The following is an 18,098-nucleotide window of genomic DNA, read 5'->3' on the forward strand; positions in this document are numbered from 1 at the left end:
ACTACCTTCTATGGCAGAGAATTCCACAGATTCTCCACTCTCTGTGTGTGAAAAAAAAAGTCCACTTTAAAGAAGAAATGTCACCCATCATTTTTTTTTCTCCAAAGGTGCTGCCTGACCTGTTAGCTCTTTGTGTCATAGAAACATAGAAACTAGGTGCAGGAGTAGGCCATTCGGCCCTTCGAGCCTGCACCGCCATTCAATGTGATCATGGCTGATCATCCAAATCAATATCCCATACCTGCCTTCTCTCCATATCCCTTTAGCCACAAGGGCCACATCTAACTCCCTCTTAAATGTAGCCAATGAACTGTGGGCTCAACTACCTTCTGTGGCAAAGAATTCCACAGATTCACCACTCTCTGTGTAAAAAATTATTTTCTCATCTCGGTCCTAAAAGATTTCCCTCTTATCCTTAAACTGTGTGTGACCCTTGTTCTAGACTTCCCCAACATCGGGAACAATCTTCCTGCATCTAGCCTGTACAACCGCTTAAGAATTTTGTACGTTTCCCCCTCAATCTTCTAAATTCTAGCGAGTACAAGCCGAGTCTATCCAGGTACGGTGAAACGCTTTTCTTGCACGCTACCCAGTCCAGCGGAGAGACGATAGATGATTTACCATCAATCCATCCACCGTGTGCAGATACATGATAAAGGGAATCACGTGAATAATAATAATAATAATATTAATAAATTTTATTACAGACACAAGGTCCAGACAAGAGGCAACATTACATAAAAATGCATTGCATATTAAAAATATAAAGCACATAAAATCTTAGTATATCACTTATAAAAGCATCATAAATTATATATTAAAAAAGCACACGCAACACATGAATTAAAAATCCAGATTAAAAGATGATCAATGTCCTACAACGAGACAACGATACCAGTGTCTCCACAGCTGGGATTGGTAGCGTGTAGTGCTAACCCTTATGTTTGAAAGGCATCCCAAGGGCCACAATAAGCACGTTTTTAGAGTCTTTTATCCTGCAAATGAATTGATACATATGATTTCTTAGGATAGCTTCTAAAGTACTGACTCCTGCAGCCACAAACGTGTTACTAGCACGACAGCATCTAGGTTTCCTAATGCCCCTGTCCCACTTCGGAAACCTGAACGGAAACCTCTGGAGACTTTGCGCCCCACCCAAGGTTTCCGGAGGTTGCAGGTGGTTGCCGGAGGTTGCAGGTAGTGGAAGCAGGTAGGGAGACTGACAAAAACCTCCGGGAACCTCCGGAGCAGTGTTCACGTGGCATCGTTATAGGCCACCTTTAGTCTCTGCAAACTTGTCTTTCCATAGTTCGACCACAGGTGCGGATAATATTTAGTGCAAGGTAAAGTCCAATCTAGGGTCCCCAATGAGCTAGATAGTAGCTCAGGACTGCTCGCTGGCTGTTGGTAGAATTGCCCACTCTAGTTCTATGTTATTGCACTTTCTCATGCATTCCCAATGAACCAGGGGCAATTTTAGAGGCGAATTGGTCAATAACCCTGCAGGTCTTATGGAAGGAACATGGAGCATCCTGGAGGGGTAGCTTTTTCACGCAAAGGGTGGTGGATGTATGGAACAAGTTGCCGGAGGAGGTAGTTGAGGCAGGGACTATCGCAACATTTGAGTCCCAAAACTGTGGAGGCCAAGTCGATGGATATTTTATAAGGCAGAGATTGTCGGATTCTTGATTAGTATGGGGTGTCGGGTTGTAGGGAGAACTGGGTTGAGAGGGAAAGATAGATCAGCCATCATTGAATGGCAAAGGAAACCTGATGGGCTGAATGGCCTAATTCTGCTCTGAAAACTTATGAACAAGGAGGAAATCCACTCAGTCACACGGAGACCGTGTGATGTCCACACGGACAACATCTGAGGTCAAGGATTGAACCCGGGTCCCTGGCATGTGAGGCAGCGCCTATACCAGCTGCACCAAAGTACCCTCTTCCATGTTTGTGTCGGAACTGTTCGTAGAAAACGCCTCCATGCCTGTAGATGGAACGGTGAAGCCTCTGAATAATGCTATTATGGTTATTTTTCTCTCCCATATCCCTTGCCAATTGCACAAGATCAATGCAAAGCTCATAGTGCTGGAGTAACAATGGGTCAGGAAGTATCTCAGAAGGACAATGGTTTGGTCCCAAACCATTCTGAGATCAAAGGTTCTATTTGCCTTCACAGACTGTCTAAACTTATCGACCTATTACTAATGAACTTCTATCTAACTTGGACTATCCTTGATTGGACTTTGCTGGCTTTACCTTGCGCTAAACATTACTCCCTTATCATGTATCTATACACTGTAAATGGTTCGATTGTAATCATGTGTTGTCTTTCCGCAGACTGGTTAGCCCGCAACAAAAGCTGCTCGCTGTAACTCGGGGCCACGTGACAATAGACAAAACTGAAACTAATTGCTAACGGTATTTGAACGAGATGCTTGGTAAACACCAGGGATAGGTTGTGTTCTGTGTTGGCTGTGCTGCTATTTTTTAACATTGATTTGATGCTCTGTTTTGCAGTCCAGCCGGGTTCTTGGAGAGCGACTGTCATCGAGGGATTGCTGCCGCCGTGTTTGGCGTGCTTGTCTGTTCCGTGTGTGCTGTGGCCATTGACAGTACACCCCTGCCCATTGGCCTGCATTACTCCAAGGAGACCAAAGGTAAGGGGACAATATTGTTTCATTTCCCACCACACGGTGGAGAAAATCGCCCAAAAAACCTGGACTGAAGGTGATGAAGATAGACACAAAAAGACTCAGCGGGTCACACAGCATCTCTGGACAAAAGGAGTGGGTGCGTTTTGGGTCGAGGCTCTTCTTCAAAGGAAACAAGATTGTGACTTCAGTGACACTCTTACCAAGTTTATCAATGAATGAATAGTCAAGTCATTTTTATTTCGATAGCACATTTAAAAAACAACTCTGGTTGACCAAAGTGCTTTATGTTGGTGGAGGTACTAACGTTACACAACATTGGTTCATAGATTAAATACATACATATAGTCCTCCCTCAGAGGACGTCAGGAAAGGCTTCAGAGTTTTAAGTCTCGACTTAAAAGAGTCGATGGAGGGGGCAGTTCTGATGGGAAGGGGGATGCTGTTACAATTCAATACTTTATTGTCGCATGGGAAATTCTTTGCATGCATTCCCAAGGTATGCAAATAGTTGCCACATAAAGGGCGCGGAGAAAGATATGTGCTACTGTAACCAGGATTCTATCTGTCCTATCTATTTCCACCCCGTAGAGTACTGGAAGATAGCTGCATTACTGTACTACCCTGCTCTGTACTACCCCCTCCTCGCTTGTGCAACAGTCAAAAACAAAGTGGGCTACCTGCTCGGAAGTCTCCTGTCCTGGCTGCACTCTGGAGTACTCATCTGGCAGAAAGTTGAATGCCCCTTATCACGAGAGGTAATTATTTCTGCTTATGCAACAGCCTTAAGTTTTAATTGGAGACTTAATTCTGTCCCTAAGAACCGTGTAAACAGTATCACGATTGTGAAGTGATTTGTATTAAAACCGGGACAATGGGCCTTATTTTGCCTTGTTATCTGAAGAAGTAGCTTGTTCGGTCGGCTTCAATGCTGAGAATCTTTCCGAGATCTCTCTGTTCTGCTGCCTTGACTTAAAAGCACAAATTGCGAGCAATTTTGGGCACCGTATCTGAGGAAGGATGTGCTGGCTCTGGAGGGTCCAGGGGAGGTTGACAGGAACGTTCTAGGAAGGAACTGCAGGTGCTGGCTAAGACCGATGATAGATGCAAAAAACTGGAGTTAACTCAGCGGGACAGGCAGCATCTCTGGAGAGAAGGAATGGGTGACGGTTCGGGTCGAGACCCTTTTAGGCAAGGCAAGGCAACTTTATTTATATAGCACATTTCATACACGAGGCAGACTCAAAGTGCTTCACGTAAAAACATGTCATACAATAAAATGAAATAATAAATTGAAATAAAATAGAACTAAAAGAAAAGAAAAGCAAAATTAAAAATGCATTATACAAAGTGCAAAAGTTAAAAGTGCAATGTAGTTAAGATTTAGCTGAAAGCTAAAGTAAACATAAAAGTTTCAGTCTTGTTTTAAAAGTGGTCAAAGTTGGAGGCTTAGGAGAAGATGGAAATTCTTGTGTTTAAGAAGGTTGAACTTCAGCATGCTGGAAAATCATCTATGTACACAAAAAGCTGGTGAAATCAGCAGGTGCAGCAGCAAACCAGGGAGCGAAGGAAATAACGAAACGCAACCTTTCGGGCCGAAACATAAGGGTTTCGACCCGAAACGTTGCCTATTTCCTTCAGGGTTTCGGCCAGAAACGTTGCCTATTTCCTTTGCTCAAAGATGCTGCTTGCCTCGCTCTTTGCTCCAGCACGATGCTGTACCTAGAGGTTTTCTCCATAGTTTTTGTTGTGGGTACCTATAGAATGGGCAGGAGAATAGAAACTAGTGTTCGGGGGGGGAGTAGGGGGGGGGGGGTACCTTCGAGAAGGCAGGAGAATGGGAATATGACTATGGCTGGAGAGAACTCGGATCCAGTACCTGCCATGATACCCCCCTGAATGGACAATGGGCCACATCTAAATGGCCTTAATATCTGCCCTTGAAAAAGTGTGGCGAACTAAATGGATGAGGCAGTTGGTTCCAGAGATTGACCACTCTCTGTTTAAAACTAATTAAAAAATTCAATCTTGTGGCCTTGTTTTCCACCTCCTTAAGCTGTGACCCCTTGCCATTCCCAAATACTATTCAATCTTCTGCTGAGAAGGAGGGAGCGATAGCAGCCATGCTTGAATGGACAATGGGCCCGAATGGCTTTCTCTAAGTCACGTTTGACCTTAAAAGTAGCGAAGGAAATGGGAGACCAGAGTTGACTGGTAAAACTAATAAAATATTTAATCGAGGAATCCACCTTACTATTTGCTGAGAAAGCCTCCCGCAAATCCTGTGTCTGGGGTTTCTAAGTGTCGGCAATTGACCGAGGGTGGTGTGGGATCCATTGGAGACTTAACGTCCAAAGCCCCTGTCCCACTTAGGAGACCTAAACCGCAACCTCTGGTGACCTTGCCCGCCACCCAAAAAAAAATCAAGTTCGAGGTGACCTGCAACCTCCTACCACCTCCCACACACATGTTGAAAACCTTCCTCCACTATGAAGAAAACCAGCTTCAACTAGACCTGCAAGTAAAAAATGATCGATGTTTAAAACGGCAGCCTATTTTTAGTCGAGGCCGGTTTTAATCACGATGAGAAAATAGCAGCGACCTAGATGAAGCCTCGACCACGCGGAAACCACTTTCCACCATTAGGGAGAGTGACCAAAACCTCCTGAGACCTCATGGAAACCTTGGGTGTTGGGCAAGGTCACCAGCAGTTGCTGTTTAGGTCTCCTAAGTGGAAACCTGAACGGAAACCTCTGGAGACTTTGCGCCCCACCCAAGGTTTCCGTGAGGTCTCAGGAGGTTGCAGGTAGTGGAAGCAGGTAGGGAGACTGACAAAAACCTCCGGGAACCGCACGGAAACTTTGGGTGGGACGCAAAGTCTCCAGATGTTTCCGTTCAGGTTTCCTAAGTGGGACGGGGGCATTAGGGTGCAGGAAGGAACTGCAGATGCTGGTTTAAACCGTAGATTGATACAAAAAGCTAGAGTAACTCAGCAGGTCAGACGGCATCTCTGGAGAAAAGGGATAGGTAATGTTTCGGGTTGAGGCCCCTCTTCAGACTGAGAGTCGGGGGAAACAGGGTTATGACTTCAATGACGCTCTCAACAAGATTAAGAATGAATGATTGAATGAATGAATGAATGAATACTTTATTGTCACATGTGTCAAGTCAGTGAAATTCTTTACTTGCATTCGCAAGGTATGCCAATAGTACCACATAAAGGGCACCAACCATGCGACAATCCGAAACGTCACGGGGTCTTGGTGAGACCACACCTGGAGTATTGCGTACAGTTTTGGTCTCCAAATCTGAGGAAGGACATTATTGCCATAGAGGGAGTACAGAGACGGTTCACCAGACTGATTCCTGGGATGTCAGGACTGTCTCATGAAGAAAGACTGGATAGACTTCGGTTTATACTCTCTAGAATTTAGAAGATTGAGAGGGGGATCTTATAGAAACTTACAAAATTCTTAAGGGGTTGGACAGGCTAGATGCAGGAAGATTGCTCTCGATGTTGGGGAAGTCCAGGACAAGGGGTCACAGCTTAAGGATAAGGGGGAAATCCTTTAAAACTGAGATGAGAAGAACTTTTTTCACACAGAGAGTGGTGAATCTCTGGAACTCTCTGCCACAGAGGGTAGTCGAGGCCAGTTCATTGGCTATATTTAAGAGGGAGTTAGATGTGGCACTTGTGGCTAAGGGGATCAGGGGGTATGGAGAGAAGGCAGGTACGGGATACTGAGTTGGATGATCAGCCATGATCATATTGAATGGCGGTGCAGGCTCGAAGGGCCAAATGGCCTACTCCTGCACCAAATTTCTATGTTTCTATGTCACCTGTTCCTTCTCTCCAGAGATGCTGTCCGACCTGCTGAGTTACTTCCAGCTATTTGTGTGTAACGCCAAAGGGTGATTTTATGGGCTAACCCAGGAATTTAATTAATTAAAAATTAATAATAGCTAGCCATAGTGATGCGGCTGTATTTGGGGATTGCCTTATCCGTCTTTCATGCAAATTGTGGTGAGAATCTGGAACCCGCTGCCTGCAGATGCAGACCCAGACCCAAGGAACGGCAGGTTCTGGTTTACAATCTGCTGGCGTAACCTCAACAGGTCAGGCAGCATCTCCGGAAAGCAATGACTAGGTGACGTTTTGACAATTGACAATGGGTGCAGGAGTAGGCCATTCGGTCCCAAATTCGGAAGGAGTAGGGCACTTGCACGCTCATTTGCACGCCAGCGATATGATCATGGCTGATCATCCAACTCTCGTATCCCATCCCTGCACATGGTCTCTCCATACCCCCTGATCCCTTTGAGCCACAGGGGTCAATCTACTCCCTCTAAATATAGCCAATGAACGTGGCCTCAACTACCTTCTGTGGCAGAGAATTCACAGAATTCACCACTCCTCTGTATAAAAAATAATTTTCTCATCTCTTGTCCTACAACAGACTTCCCTCTTATCCTTAAACTGTGTGACCACTAGTTCTGGACTTCCCCAACATCGGGAATAATCATCCTGCATCTAGCCTGTCCAACCCCCTGAAGAATTTGTGTAAGTTTCTCTAAGATCACCCCCTCAATCTTCTAAATTGTTGCGTGTACAAGCCGAGCCTATCCAGTCTTTCTTCATATGAAAGTCCTGCCATCCCAGGAATCAGTCTAGTGAACCTTCACTGTACTCCCTCTATGGCAAGAATGTCTTTCCTCAGATTAGGAGACCAAAACTGTACGCAGTACTCCAGGTGTGGTCTCACCAAGACCCTGTACAACTGCAGTAGAACCTCCCTGCTCTTACACTCGAATCCTTTTGCTATGAATGCTAACATACCATTTGCTTTCTTCACTGCCTGCTGCACCTGCATTCCTACTTTCAATGACTGGTGTACCAAGACACCCAGGTCTCGTTGCATCTCCCCTTTTTCCTATTAGGCCACCATTCAGATAATAGTCTAGTTTCCTGAGTAGGCCATTCGGCAGTCGCCCAAGTGGAACAGGCTTTTAATGGAATCGAGGGATATGGGGAGAAACCAGGAATGTTGTGCTGGTTTTCTGCCATGATCATATTGGATGGGCCGAATGGCCTACTCTTGCAACTGTTTTCTATGTTTGGGTCTTCCTTCATGTCTTTGAGTGGAGAATGGTTTTCTCTGCCCATGTCTCACTGACAAAGTGTAATGTGGTCAGCAGTTTGTTTTACGTTTCATCAGACGGCAGTTGTTGCGTGATTAGTTGGAAATTACTGGAGTCCTGCCGGGTATTTATCCCTTTATCCCTCTTCTTCCTTCCTACCCCACCTTCAGTGGCAAGCCGATGAATACTACATGGATTACTTGAGAGAATTGTTGAAGAAAAGGCCATCCAAGAACAGGTTTGGCAATAGTTACTGCTCATTCATGGAGCCTTGAGTTTAATGATTCTTCAGAGTTGGCTCAACTCGTTCCAAGAGCTCACTGTACTGTTTTTCCTTCCGATCTTCCCCTTTTAGTGCGGGCACAGATCAGTCGTGCATCTCGTCCAAAGTCAGGACTTTGTTGAGATCCTATGTCTACATACCGATGAAAGGTAAAAGCCTGAAGCTCAAATTCGTCTATTCCAAACTCGACGGAGATGCAAGTAACTGCAGGTGCTGGAATCTTGAGCAAAGCGCAACGTGCTGGAGGAACTCGAGTGGGTCGGGTCGCATCTGTGGAGGGGAAAAGTCCGTGCAACGTTGTCTGTCCGTTCTCTCCACGGATGCCGACTGACCCATTGTGTGCCTTCAGTAGTTTAACTTTTGCTCCACATTCAGTTACTGCTTCATCTCCATGTACAATAATTCTTGTCTGACCATCTCCCTCAACAGATGATGTCTAATCCTCTAAGTTCCACCAGTAGTTTGTTACTTCTGCTCCCATTTTATATCTTGGAATAAAATAAAAAATGTCATTTGGCCCATTGGATGTGTTCCACCTGTGGCCCGCTAATCTTCCATAGAAAATAGGTGCAGGAGTAGGCCATTCGGCCCTTCGAGCCTGCAGGAGAAGGCCATTCAATAAGGTCATGGTTGATCATCCAACTCAGTATCCCATCCCTGCCTTCTCTCCATACCCCCTGATACCTTTAGCCACAAGGGCCACATCTAACTCCCTCTTAAATATAGCCAATGAACTGGGGCCTCAACTACCTTCTGTGGCAGAGAATTCCACACATACACCACTCTCTGTGTGAAAAATGTTTTTCTCATCTCAAGTCCTAAAAGACTTTCCCCCTTATCCTTAAACTGTGATGGCCCCTTGTTCTGGACTTCCCCACACAACCGGGAACAATCTTCCTGCATCTAGCCTGTCCCACTTCCTTTAAGAATTTTGTAAGTTTCTATAAGATTTCCCCCCCCCCCCCCCCCACCCCCCCCCTCAAAAGTCTTTTAAATTCTAGCGTGATACAAGCCGAGTCTATCCAGTCTTTTCTTCATATGAAAAGTCCTGGCATGGCTATCCCAGGAATCAGTCTGTCTGGTGAACCTTCTCTGTACTTCCCTCTATGGCTTGTGATGTTGCTGTTATCAAGACGGGGAACTGCAACTCAAAATGGTGCCCCTTTATGTAAAGTTACTATTGCATCTTTTCAGTTTCACCAATGCATTGTGATCACGACATTCCAACTCAATTAGGAAGTAACCTCCAACCCACCTCATCCCCCCCCCCCCACCCCCCCCCCCCCCACCCCCACCAACTCACAGAGTGACTGAGCACTTCATAACTGCACCAGCGCTCCTTTTGGGAGGTGGAAGCACATTGAGACGTGTTTACTCTCTTCCATTGCCTGCAACCCGTCATAGGCTTGCCGAAATTTTCAACGTTGAAAATTTAGAGGCGACCAGAAAGACGCTGCGACTCTTTGGAGACCTCTCAAGACCATAGGAGACCTCTCAAGACCGTACAGCCTAGGGTTGGGAGAGGTCTCCAAAGAGTCTTGGTTTCTTGGTCCTCCAAAATATTCCAAATGGAATTTAAACTGGAGGTGGTAGAGGGAGGACTTAAGCCAGAAAGGATTATGGGATGGAAAGAGCTACTTTAAATGTAGTTGCATCTGGTTGGGTAACTATAGTAGGGAGTGTCGTCGTGTCTTTCTGGTCACCGCTGAATTTTCAACATGTTGAAAATTTCGGCGACATGTGCTGGCAGTCGCCTGTAAAGGTTGCGTAAGTGGGACAGGGTCTGAACGCTATACTGCGCGCACACACACACACACACACACACACACACACACACACACATTGGAGACAATTTACAATTTCACCAAGCCAATTAACCGACCAACTCTTGTGTCTTTGGAGCGTGGGAGGAAAGCGGAGAAAGCCCGCGCAGGTCGCGGGGAGAACGTACAAACTCCGTACAGACACCACCCCTAGTCAGGATGGAACCCACGTCTCTGGCGCTGTGCCACCCTATTCCTTGACCATTTGGAAGTTCTGACTTTTTGTACAGAACCATCTTGGCTGAGATCTTGCATCTTGAGTTCTTTCCACACTCCACCAATTTGAGTTGCAGTTCCCTGTCTTGATAACAGCAACACAATTGCCTGCAGCTGTGATATCTTCCCAGTTCGAGGATCCTGTCTGTTGTCTTTCCTATGTTTAAACAAGGAATCGCTTGCATTGCAAAGAATAACTGCAGGGTCCGTGACTTTGAATAGTACAAATTGTATTGTATTGTATTTGTATTGAATTTTAATGACCACACAGTCAGGCTGGTGGAATTTGCTGGTGAAATGCTTCAGAATTATCGAGACTTGTGAGTTCTATTTGGTGAAGAATGTTGAATATTTCTTTATTTGTGTCTAAGAAGGAACTGTGCAGATGCTGGCAGTATTACTGAGATAGGTTGAATAAGTTAGGTCTTTATTCTCTGGAGCGCAGAAAGTTAAGGGGGGACTTGATAGAGGTCTTTAAAAATGATGAGAGGGATAGACAGAGTTGATGTGGACAAGGTTTTCCCCTTGAGAATAGGGAAGATTCAAACAACGAGGACATGACTTCAGAATTAAGGGACAGAAGTTTAGGGGTAATATGAGGGGGAACTTCTTCACTCAGTGAGTGGTAGCGATGTGGAATGAGCTTCCAGTGGAAGTGGTGGAGGCAGGTTCATTGGTATCATTTAAAAATAAATTGGATAGGCATATGGATGAGAAGGGAATGGAGGGTTATGGTATGAGTGCAGGCAGGTGGGACTAAGGGAAAAAAAGTTTTTCGGCACGGACTTGTAGGGCCGAGATGGCCTGTTTCCGTGCTGTAATTGTTATATGGTTATATGCTGGAAAATCGAAGGTGCACAAAAATTCTGGAGAAGCTCAGCGGGTGCAGCAGCATCTATGGAGCGAAGGAAATAGGCAACGTTTCGGAACAAAACCCAAAGGAAATAGGCAACGTTTCGACCCGAAACGTTACCTATTTCCTTTGGGGTTTGTGCCCTGAAAACGTTGCCTATTTCCTTCGCTCCATAGATGCTCTGCGCACCCCGCTGAGCTTCTCCAGCATTTTTTGTCCTCATCTACATGTTTGGACACACACAGTCTTTATTCCAAGTAGAGGCAAGGATAGGGTAGACAATCCGAACCTTTATCCCGTTCCTGCCTTCTCCCCATATCCCTTGACTGCTATTTTTTAAATATATTTTTATTAGAAGCAAACATATTATGGTCTAATATTACATATTATAGTGAAAACCTTTCATGTATATCAATCATACATTATTTCAAATTTTCAATTGTGGATAGATTCTGCTTCTAGTTTTATTTTAATACTAGACCAAGTGCAGACCCGTTGGGTCTGCTCCCCCAATGGTGTGATTCCCCCAACCCAATATTCCACCATGCACCCGTCTCCTCCAATGGAACTGAAGCCGTTGCCAAATGTAAGTTTCCAGCACTCCCCTGCCTCCCTCAATTGCACCTCCCCTGCCTGCTGCAGCAGTGAAAAGTTCAGTGTTCCTGTCTTGCAACTTTGTTTCGAAGTGTGTTGGAAGCTGATAGGAAGGAGCAGCCGTCAACGAATCAAAAGGCAGGAAGGGATCCGTACTGCAGGCGGACGGATGGATTTGAGTTTTATATATATAATATAGATAGATAGATAGTAAATGAGAGAGGAAAAAAAAGAATTACAAATGTCAAAAAAGAAAAAAAAATGGAATTAATTATTAATAATACATCATTGCAACTCACTTCTCCTTGGCATCAGCTCCACCTACATCAACCGACTCCAACTGGTCCAGAACGCAGCCGCCCGACTCATCACCCACACCAAATCCTGGCATCACATCACTCCACTCCTCAAACAACTTCACTGGCTTCCCATCTCCCACCGGATCAACTACAAAATCCTGATCCTCACCTACAAAGCCCTCCACCATCTGGCCCCCCCATATCTCACTGACCTCCTCTCCCCCTACCAACCCTCACGGTCCCTCAGATCCACATCAGCCGGTCTCCTCTCCATCCACAAGTCCAACCTCCGCAGTTTTGGGGACAGAGCCTTCTCCAGGGCAGCTCCCACGCTCTGGAACTCCCTCCCCCAACTGAAGCGCAATTCCGTGTCCCTCACCATCTTCCAGTCTCGCCTCAAGACCCATCTCTTCACCTCTGCCTATCCTTAGCCCCACGTCCCCCTCCCTTATCATCTGTGCATTAATTGCCTCAAATTGTGTTTTGTATTGAATTCTGTCTTTAATTTGTGTACTAGTCATGTCTCTACTATTTATTTCATTCCGCTTGCATGTTTTTCCTCTACCTGCTAAATTTTTGTACAGTGTCCTTGAGACTCTTGAAAGGCGCCCATAAATAAAATTTATTATTATTACTATTATTATTGGAGATGGGTTTGGAAATTATAAAGTATAACTTTTCATCTAATGGGTGCAGGAGTAGGCCATTCAGCCCTTCGAGCCAACACCGCCATTCAATGTGATCATGGCTGATCATCCCCAATCTGTATCCCGTTCCTGCCTTCTCCATCTATACTCACGACCATACAGGCTTCGCCCCGCGAACATGTCTCCTGTATGGTCGTGAGTCGTCTCCTCAGCCGCCCAAAGAGTCGTACGTGGCGTTTTTCTGGTCGCCGCTGGATTTTCAACACGTTGGAAATTTTTCGGCGACCTGTAACGAGTGCCGACAGTCTCCGAAAAGTCACGCAAGTGGGACAGGCCCGTTAGGTAGAGATGGTTTTAATGCTTGCGTTAGCGACTATCAACAGAAGTGAGGGGTTTTGGCATCAACAATCAACAAAGTTGACGCCAAGAATCGTATATTATTTTGTCGCCTTCTTGTTTAAGTATCTCTTGCTCTATTTGCCCTCTGGCAGGTTGCCCTTCTCCTTGTAGTGGACGTGGTCCCAACCCTGCAGAAGATGCGCGCTGGTGTCCATGAAGAGTTCTCCTACGTGCTGGAAGGGTTCGGGATCAACCTGTCGGATAAGAGGGCTGAAGTGATCCGAATCGTCAAATATTACTTTTGGATCGTGGAAGGTTTGGCTGGAACATTGTTCTTGTTTTGTACGGTTTTGAAATGGAGAAACTATCTCCCCCGAGCATTTGTTTACAAAGGAACTGCAGGTGGGTGGCGCGACTCAAGTCGCAGCGACCTCCGCAGTCCGTCTGTCTTTTTGTTATTTTTTGTCCCGTTTTAATGTAGTTTTTATTTTTTTTTTTTTAGTGGGGGTGGGGGGGAAACTTTTAAAATCTTTCCCCTGCACGGAGAACCCGACCTTTTCCTTGTCGGGTCTCCGTTGTCGTTGGGGCTGAGCACCGTGGAGGGGCCTCCAGCAGGAACGACCTGGGGCTCCAGTCGCGGAGCTGCGGAGCTACTCGCCATCGCGGAGCTGTCCGAGTTCGGAGTGGTGGTGGCGCGCAGCTGCGACCCGAGATTCGGAGGCTCCAACCGCAGGTCTGGTGGACAGTAATGCCGGGAGCCCGCGGGTCCCTGCTGGGAGACCGCTTTTCGAGGCTTCCGCAACGGCGACTTCTCCCGCCCGAGTCGCGGGGTTGAAGAGTACCTGGAGAGGGGTCTGACATCACCGCCCCACGCGGCTTCAACGGCTGCGGGACTTTGCTAGCGCCCGCCCGGGGCTCCAACAACAAGACCCGGAGCGCGGCCTTGCATCGCGTTAATGGCCGCGGGACAATTGCCATCGCCCGCCAGGGGCTTTGACTCTGACATCGGGAGGGGACTGGGAAGTGCAGGGGAGAGATAAGTTTTTTTGCCTTCCATCACAGCGAGGAGGAGATGCGCAGTGATGGATGTCTGTGTAAATTGTGTTGTATCTTGGGTCTATTTTCCTTATATGTATGACTGTAGAAACAACATTTCATTTGAGCCTCGATGAGGTTCAAGTGACAAATAAATTGTATTGATGCTGGAAAAATCGGTGGTAGATAAAAATGCTGGAGAAACTCAGCGGGTGAGGCAGCATCTATGGAGGGAAGGAATAGGTGGCGTTTCGGGTCGAGACCCGGAAGGGTCTTGACCCGAAACGTCACCTATTCCTTCACTCCATAGATGCTTCCTGGTCTCGACCCGAAACGTCGCCCATTCCTTCGCTCCATAGATGCTGCCTCACCCGCTGAGTTTCTCCAGCATTTTTAATCAAATTGTAGTGTTACAGCGGGGAAACAGGCCCTTCGGCCCACCAAGTCCGCACTGACCAGCGATCCCCGCACATTAACACTACCCTACACACACACACACACACACACACACACACACACACACACACACTCGGGACGATTTAACCGTATACCATCCAGTTGGCCTACAAACCTGTACGTCTTTGGAGTGTGGGAGGAAACTGAAGTTCTCTGGGAAAAAACGCACGAGGGGAAAACATGCAAACTCCGCAGAGGCAGCACCGATAGCCTGGATCTCTGGCGCTGTGAGGCAGCAGCTCTACCGCTGCGCCAACATGCCACCCCTGTCCTGTGTTTTATCGGTGTAGTATTAGTGACGAAAGATCACTCTGTTCCTTTTTCTCCCTGCAGTTTGTTACATCTCTGCAATCACTACCTCCTGCTGTTTCACCTTGTCCATGTTAATGAGGTCAATGGTTTTGCACAGGTAACCTTTTTTTAAAATATTTCTCATCGGTGAACAAAGAATTGTTTGTTTAATACAATAGACATTACGTGCATATGCAACAAAACTGCTAAATATTAATTCCCACCAGCTTGTATTCCTGTGACTAACTAGTGGTGATACTGGGATTTCTTTGGGACTAATTCCTTTTCTCCGTGGATGTTCTGGTTATAAGTCGGTATCAAAGATGGCTTTTTAGAGGGGCAAATTTTAAAGGGGACTAGACCAAGTGCAGACCCGTTGGGTCTGCTCCCCCAATGGTGTGATCCCCCAACCCAATATTCCACCATGCACCCGTCTCCTCCAATGGAACTGAAGCCCTTCTCAAAAGTAAGATTCCAGCACTGCCCAGTCTCTTTAAAAAAAAAATCCAATGGCACCTCCCCTGCCTGCTGCAGCAGTGAAAAGTTCAGTGTTCCTGTCTTGCAACTTTGTTTCGAAGTGTGTTGGAAGCTGACATGTAAATGGAGAAGCCTGTTTATTTTTGAAATACTTGGGGGAGGGTGGGGGGGGGGAGGGGGGTGGAGAAGGATTTGATTAAAAAACGTGTACTTCAACACGACGAAATGAAATGAGGAGCGGATACTTAGAAAGAAAAGCGAAATCTCTACCGAAATGGAAAATATCTCGGAGATTGAGCGTCTGGATTGGGCGTGGCAATGAATCAAAGGAAGAAATGCAGCCGGCAGCCGTACATGCAAATGAATCCATTCCGATTGGACATCTGCGAGTATCGGGCACGAATCGAAAGGCAGGAAGGGCGCCGGTCGGCAGTCGGTCGGATGGGGCCAGAGTTTTAAATGTATACTAGACCAAGTGCAGACCCGTTGGGTCTGCTCCCCCAATGGTGTGATCCCCCAACCCAATATTCCACAATGCAGGGCCAGCACGTCCTTCCTGAGATATGGTGCCCAAAATTGCTCACAATTTTCCCCCCCCCCCCCCCACCACCTCTGCCTTAATCTGGGCTCCACTGAATGTCACTCAATTTGTGTTACAGTTTAATCACCACCCTCCTCTGTTCATAGGGAGAACCTGCTGAGCCTCTATCGAGGAGACACGGGCAAAGTCTTCAACGTCCAGAGGCGTATCAGACCATCTCAGTCTGCCATTGTCAGTTGGATGAGCTTCACCGGCTACCAAGTTGCCCACGTCGCTTTGGGTAACTAGTGTTGTGTTGTTTTAAAACCTATCAATTGTTTCCCAAGTGTCACTTTTTCCGAGTGATATTTGTGAAGGAATCTGGGAGAGATCCCACCAGTGCAAATCCACGTTGGATGTCGGCCAATAAAATGATATCTAACTCTTTGATGAGTAACGTCCAACTCTAAAGTTGGGAAATTCCAGATGTGAACTTCCCCTCTCCTCCAGATGTTAGCTGCGTGTGGCACCTCGCTGGAGTCCATTTACTGAACCTACAAACCTGCAGGGCTTTGGGATGTGTTAGACACATGGAAGCCTAGAAAATAGGTGGAGGAGTAGGCCATTCGGCCCCTCGAGCCAGCACCGCCATTCAATATGATCATGGCTGATGATCCAGTATTAGTACCCCCGTTCCTGCTTTCTCCCCATGTCCCTTGATTCTTGTTGGGGGGGGAAACCCACGTGGAGAACATGCAAACTCCACACAGACAGCACCCGAGGTCAGGATCGAAACTGGCTCTGCCCACTGTGTCACCCCTTAGTGGTAGTATTGGAAACAGAATTACAATGTTCCCTGATTCTTAGCTTCTCTCTGTCTCTGTCTCTGTCTCTGTCTCTGTCTCTGTCTCTGTCTCTGTCTCTGTCTCTCTGTCTCTGTCTCTGTCTCTGTCTCTGTCTGTCTCTGTCTCTCTCTCTGTCTCTCTGTCTGTCTCTCTCTCTGTCTCTCTGTCTGTCTCTCTCTCTCTAATCCAGTCTAATTCCTGATCAATTGAGCCCTGAAGGGAGGGAGATTATTTGTATGTGCTGGTGAAACATGGCCATATCATCACAGCGATGTGCTGGATGTTTATGTAAATTATGTTGTGTCTTGGGTCTATTTGTTTGTAATGTATGGCTGCAGAAACGGCATTTCGTTTGGACCTCAAGGGGCCCAAATGACAAATAAATTGAATCTTGAATCTTGATATATTGAATGCCAGTGTTTGTTACAACACTGGTCACTTCAGATTCACTGACCCACCTAAGGAGGTCTTGACTATTGTCATTATGTGCCCTTTAAATCCAATCTCTTCTCTTATTAATCTTCCATGTAGGTCTGTCCATCCAGCTGCTGGTATTCTTCATGTGTTTTGGCCTATTTGCCTTTCTAATTGTTGTCCCCATTCTCCATGGGCGAAACCTGTTTCTCTTCAAGATCCTCGAAACTATGTGGTGAGTCTACCCTGCAGAACCCGTTTAATTTCCTGCTTCTCGAAGGATTATGACACAATGTTTTAATGCTGGCTCTGGCGAAAGGAGATGTTTCGTAGATTGGCTTTCGTTTCGAGATGCAGCGCGGAAACAGGCCATTCGGCCCACCGAGCCCGTGTCGACCGGCTATCCCCCCCCCTGCACGCTAACACAATGCTGTCTTCGTAACTGGGGACAATTTACAGTTTTACCAAGCTGACCCTCCTACTAACATGTCCGTCTTTGGAGTGTGGGAGGAAACCGGAGCTCCCGGTGAAAAAGCCACGCAGGGAGAGCGTGCAAACTCCGTACAGACAGCACCCGTAGTCAGGATCGAACCTGGGTCTCTGGCACTGTAAGGCTGCAACTCTACCGCTGTGCCACCTTGTTTTATTACTTATCATTTTCCCCTGCCAAGTACCATATTCCACTTGGGCAGCTTACAACTCAATGATATGAACAGTGAATTCTCCAATCCCACTCCCACTCCCCACTGGGACTCTCACCTATGTCACCCCTTCCACCTCCATTCCTTCCTCTGGCTTCACAATTCGCAGCTCTTCAATTCTTTTGCTGCACACTTTCTGTTTGCTCATCTTTGGTTTTTGTCTAATCATCTGCCTCAACCACCTGCCCCTGTTCATCCAATACCTGACATGTTTTGTTTGTCCTGCCCCTCTACTCCTCCAGCTGACTCCTTGCTCCCCTCTCCGCCCGTCCCACCTTGCAATCAGTCTGACCCAAAACATCACCTATCCATGTTCTATAGTGATGGCATCTGAGTTACTAGCACCTTGTCATTGGCCCCTTGTGCAAATCCCAATTGAATTTGACTTGCATCCTAAATCCTCTGTTTTCTGTTGCCTGATAGACCTGTGTAATGGGCAAAGTTTGACTTCACCCCCATGCCTGATCTCGTGCAAAGTTCATTGGTTGAAGTACCACTTCTAAATTATGTGC

At 46.5% G+C, this 18,098-nt stretch overlaps 1 protein-coding gene across 1 annotated transcript in view; it reads left to right on the forward strand.

The window, feature by feature from the left end:
* Positions 1 to 18,098, forward strand: part of stra6 (signaling receptor and transporter of retinol STRA6) — a 45,819-nt gene that overhangs the window by 20,186 nt on the left and 7,535 nt on the right. Inside the window, exons 5-13 of the mRNA XM_055662788.1 lie at positions 2,521 to 2,660; positions 3,246 to 3,506; positions 7,893 to 8,031; positions 8,149 to 8,248; positions 8,363 to 8,372; positions 12,971 to 13,162; positions 14,672 to 14,747; positions 15,794 to 15,927; positions 17,003 to 17,120. Coding sequence (XP_055518763.1) covers positions 2,521 to 2,660; positions 3,246 to 3,506; positions 7,893 to 8,031; positions 8,149 to 8,248; positions 8,363 to 8,372; positions 12,971 to 13,162; positions 14,672 to 14,747; positions 15,794 to 15,927; positions 17,003 to 17,120 — 1,170 coding nt within the window. The remainder of the gene's footprint in view (positions 1 to 2,520; positions 2,661 to 3,245; positions 3,507 to 7,892; positions 8,032 to 8,148; positions 8,249 to 8,362; positions 8,373 to 12,970; positions 13,163 to 14,671; positions 14,748 to 15,793; positions 15,928 to 17,002; positions 17,121 to 18,098) is intronic.

The sequence above is a fragment of the Leucoraja erinacea genome, chromosome 36 (genome assembly GCF_028641065.1).
Source record: "Leucoraja erinacea ecotype New England chromosome 36, Leri_hhj_1, whole genome shotgun sequence".
NCBI lineage: Eukaryota > Metazoa > Chordata > Chondrichthyes > Rajiformes > Rajidae > Leucoraja > Leucoraja erinaceus.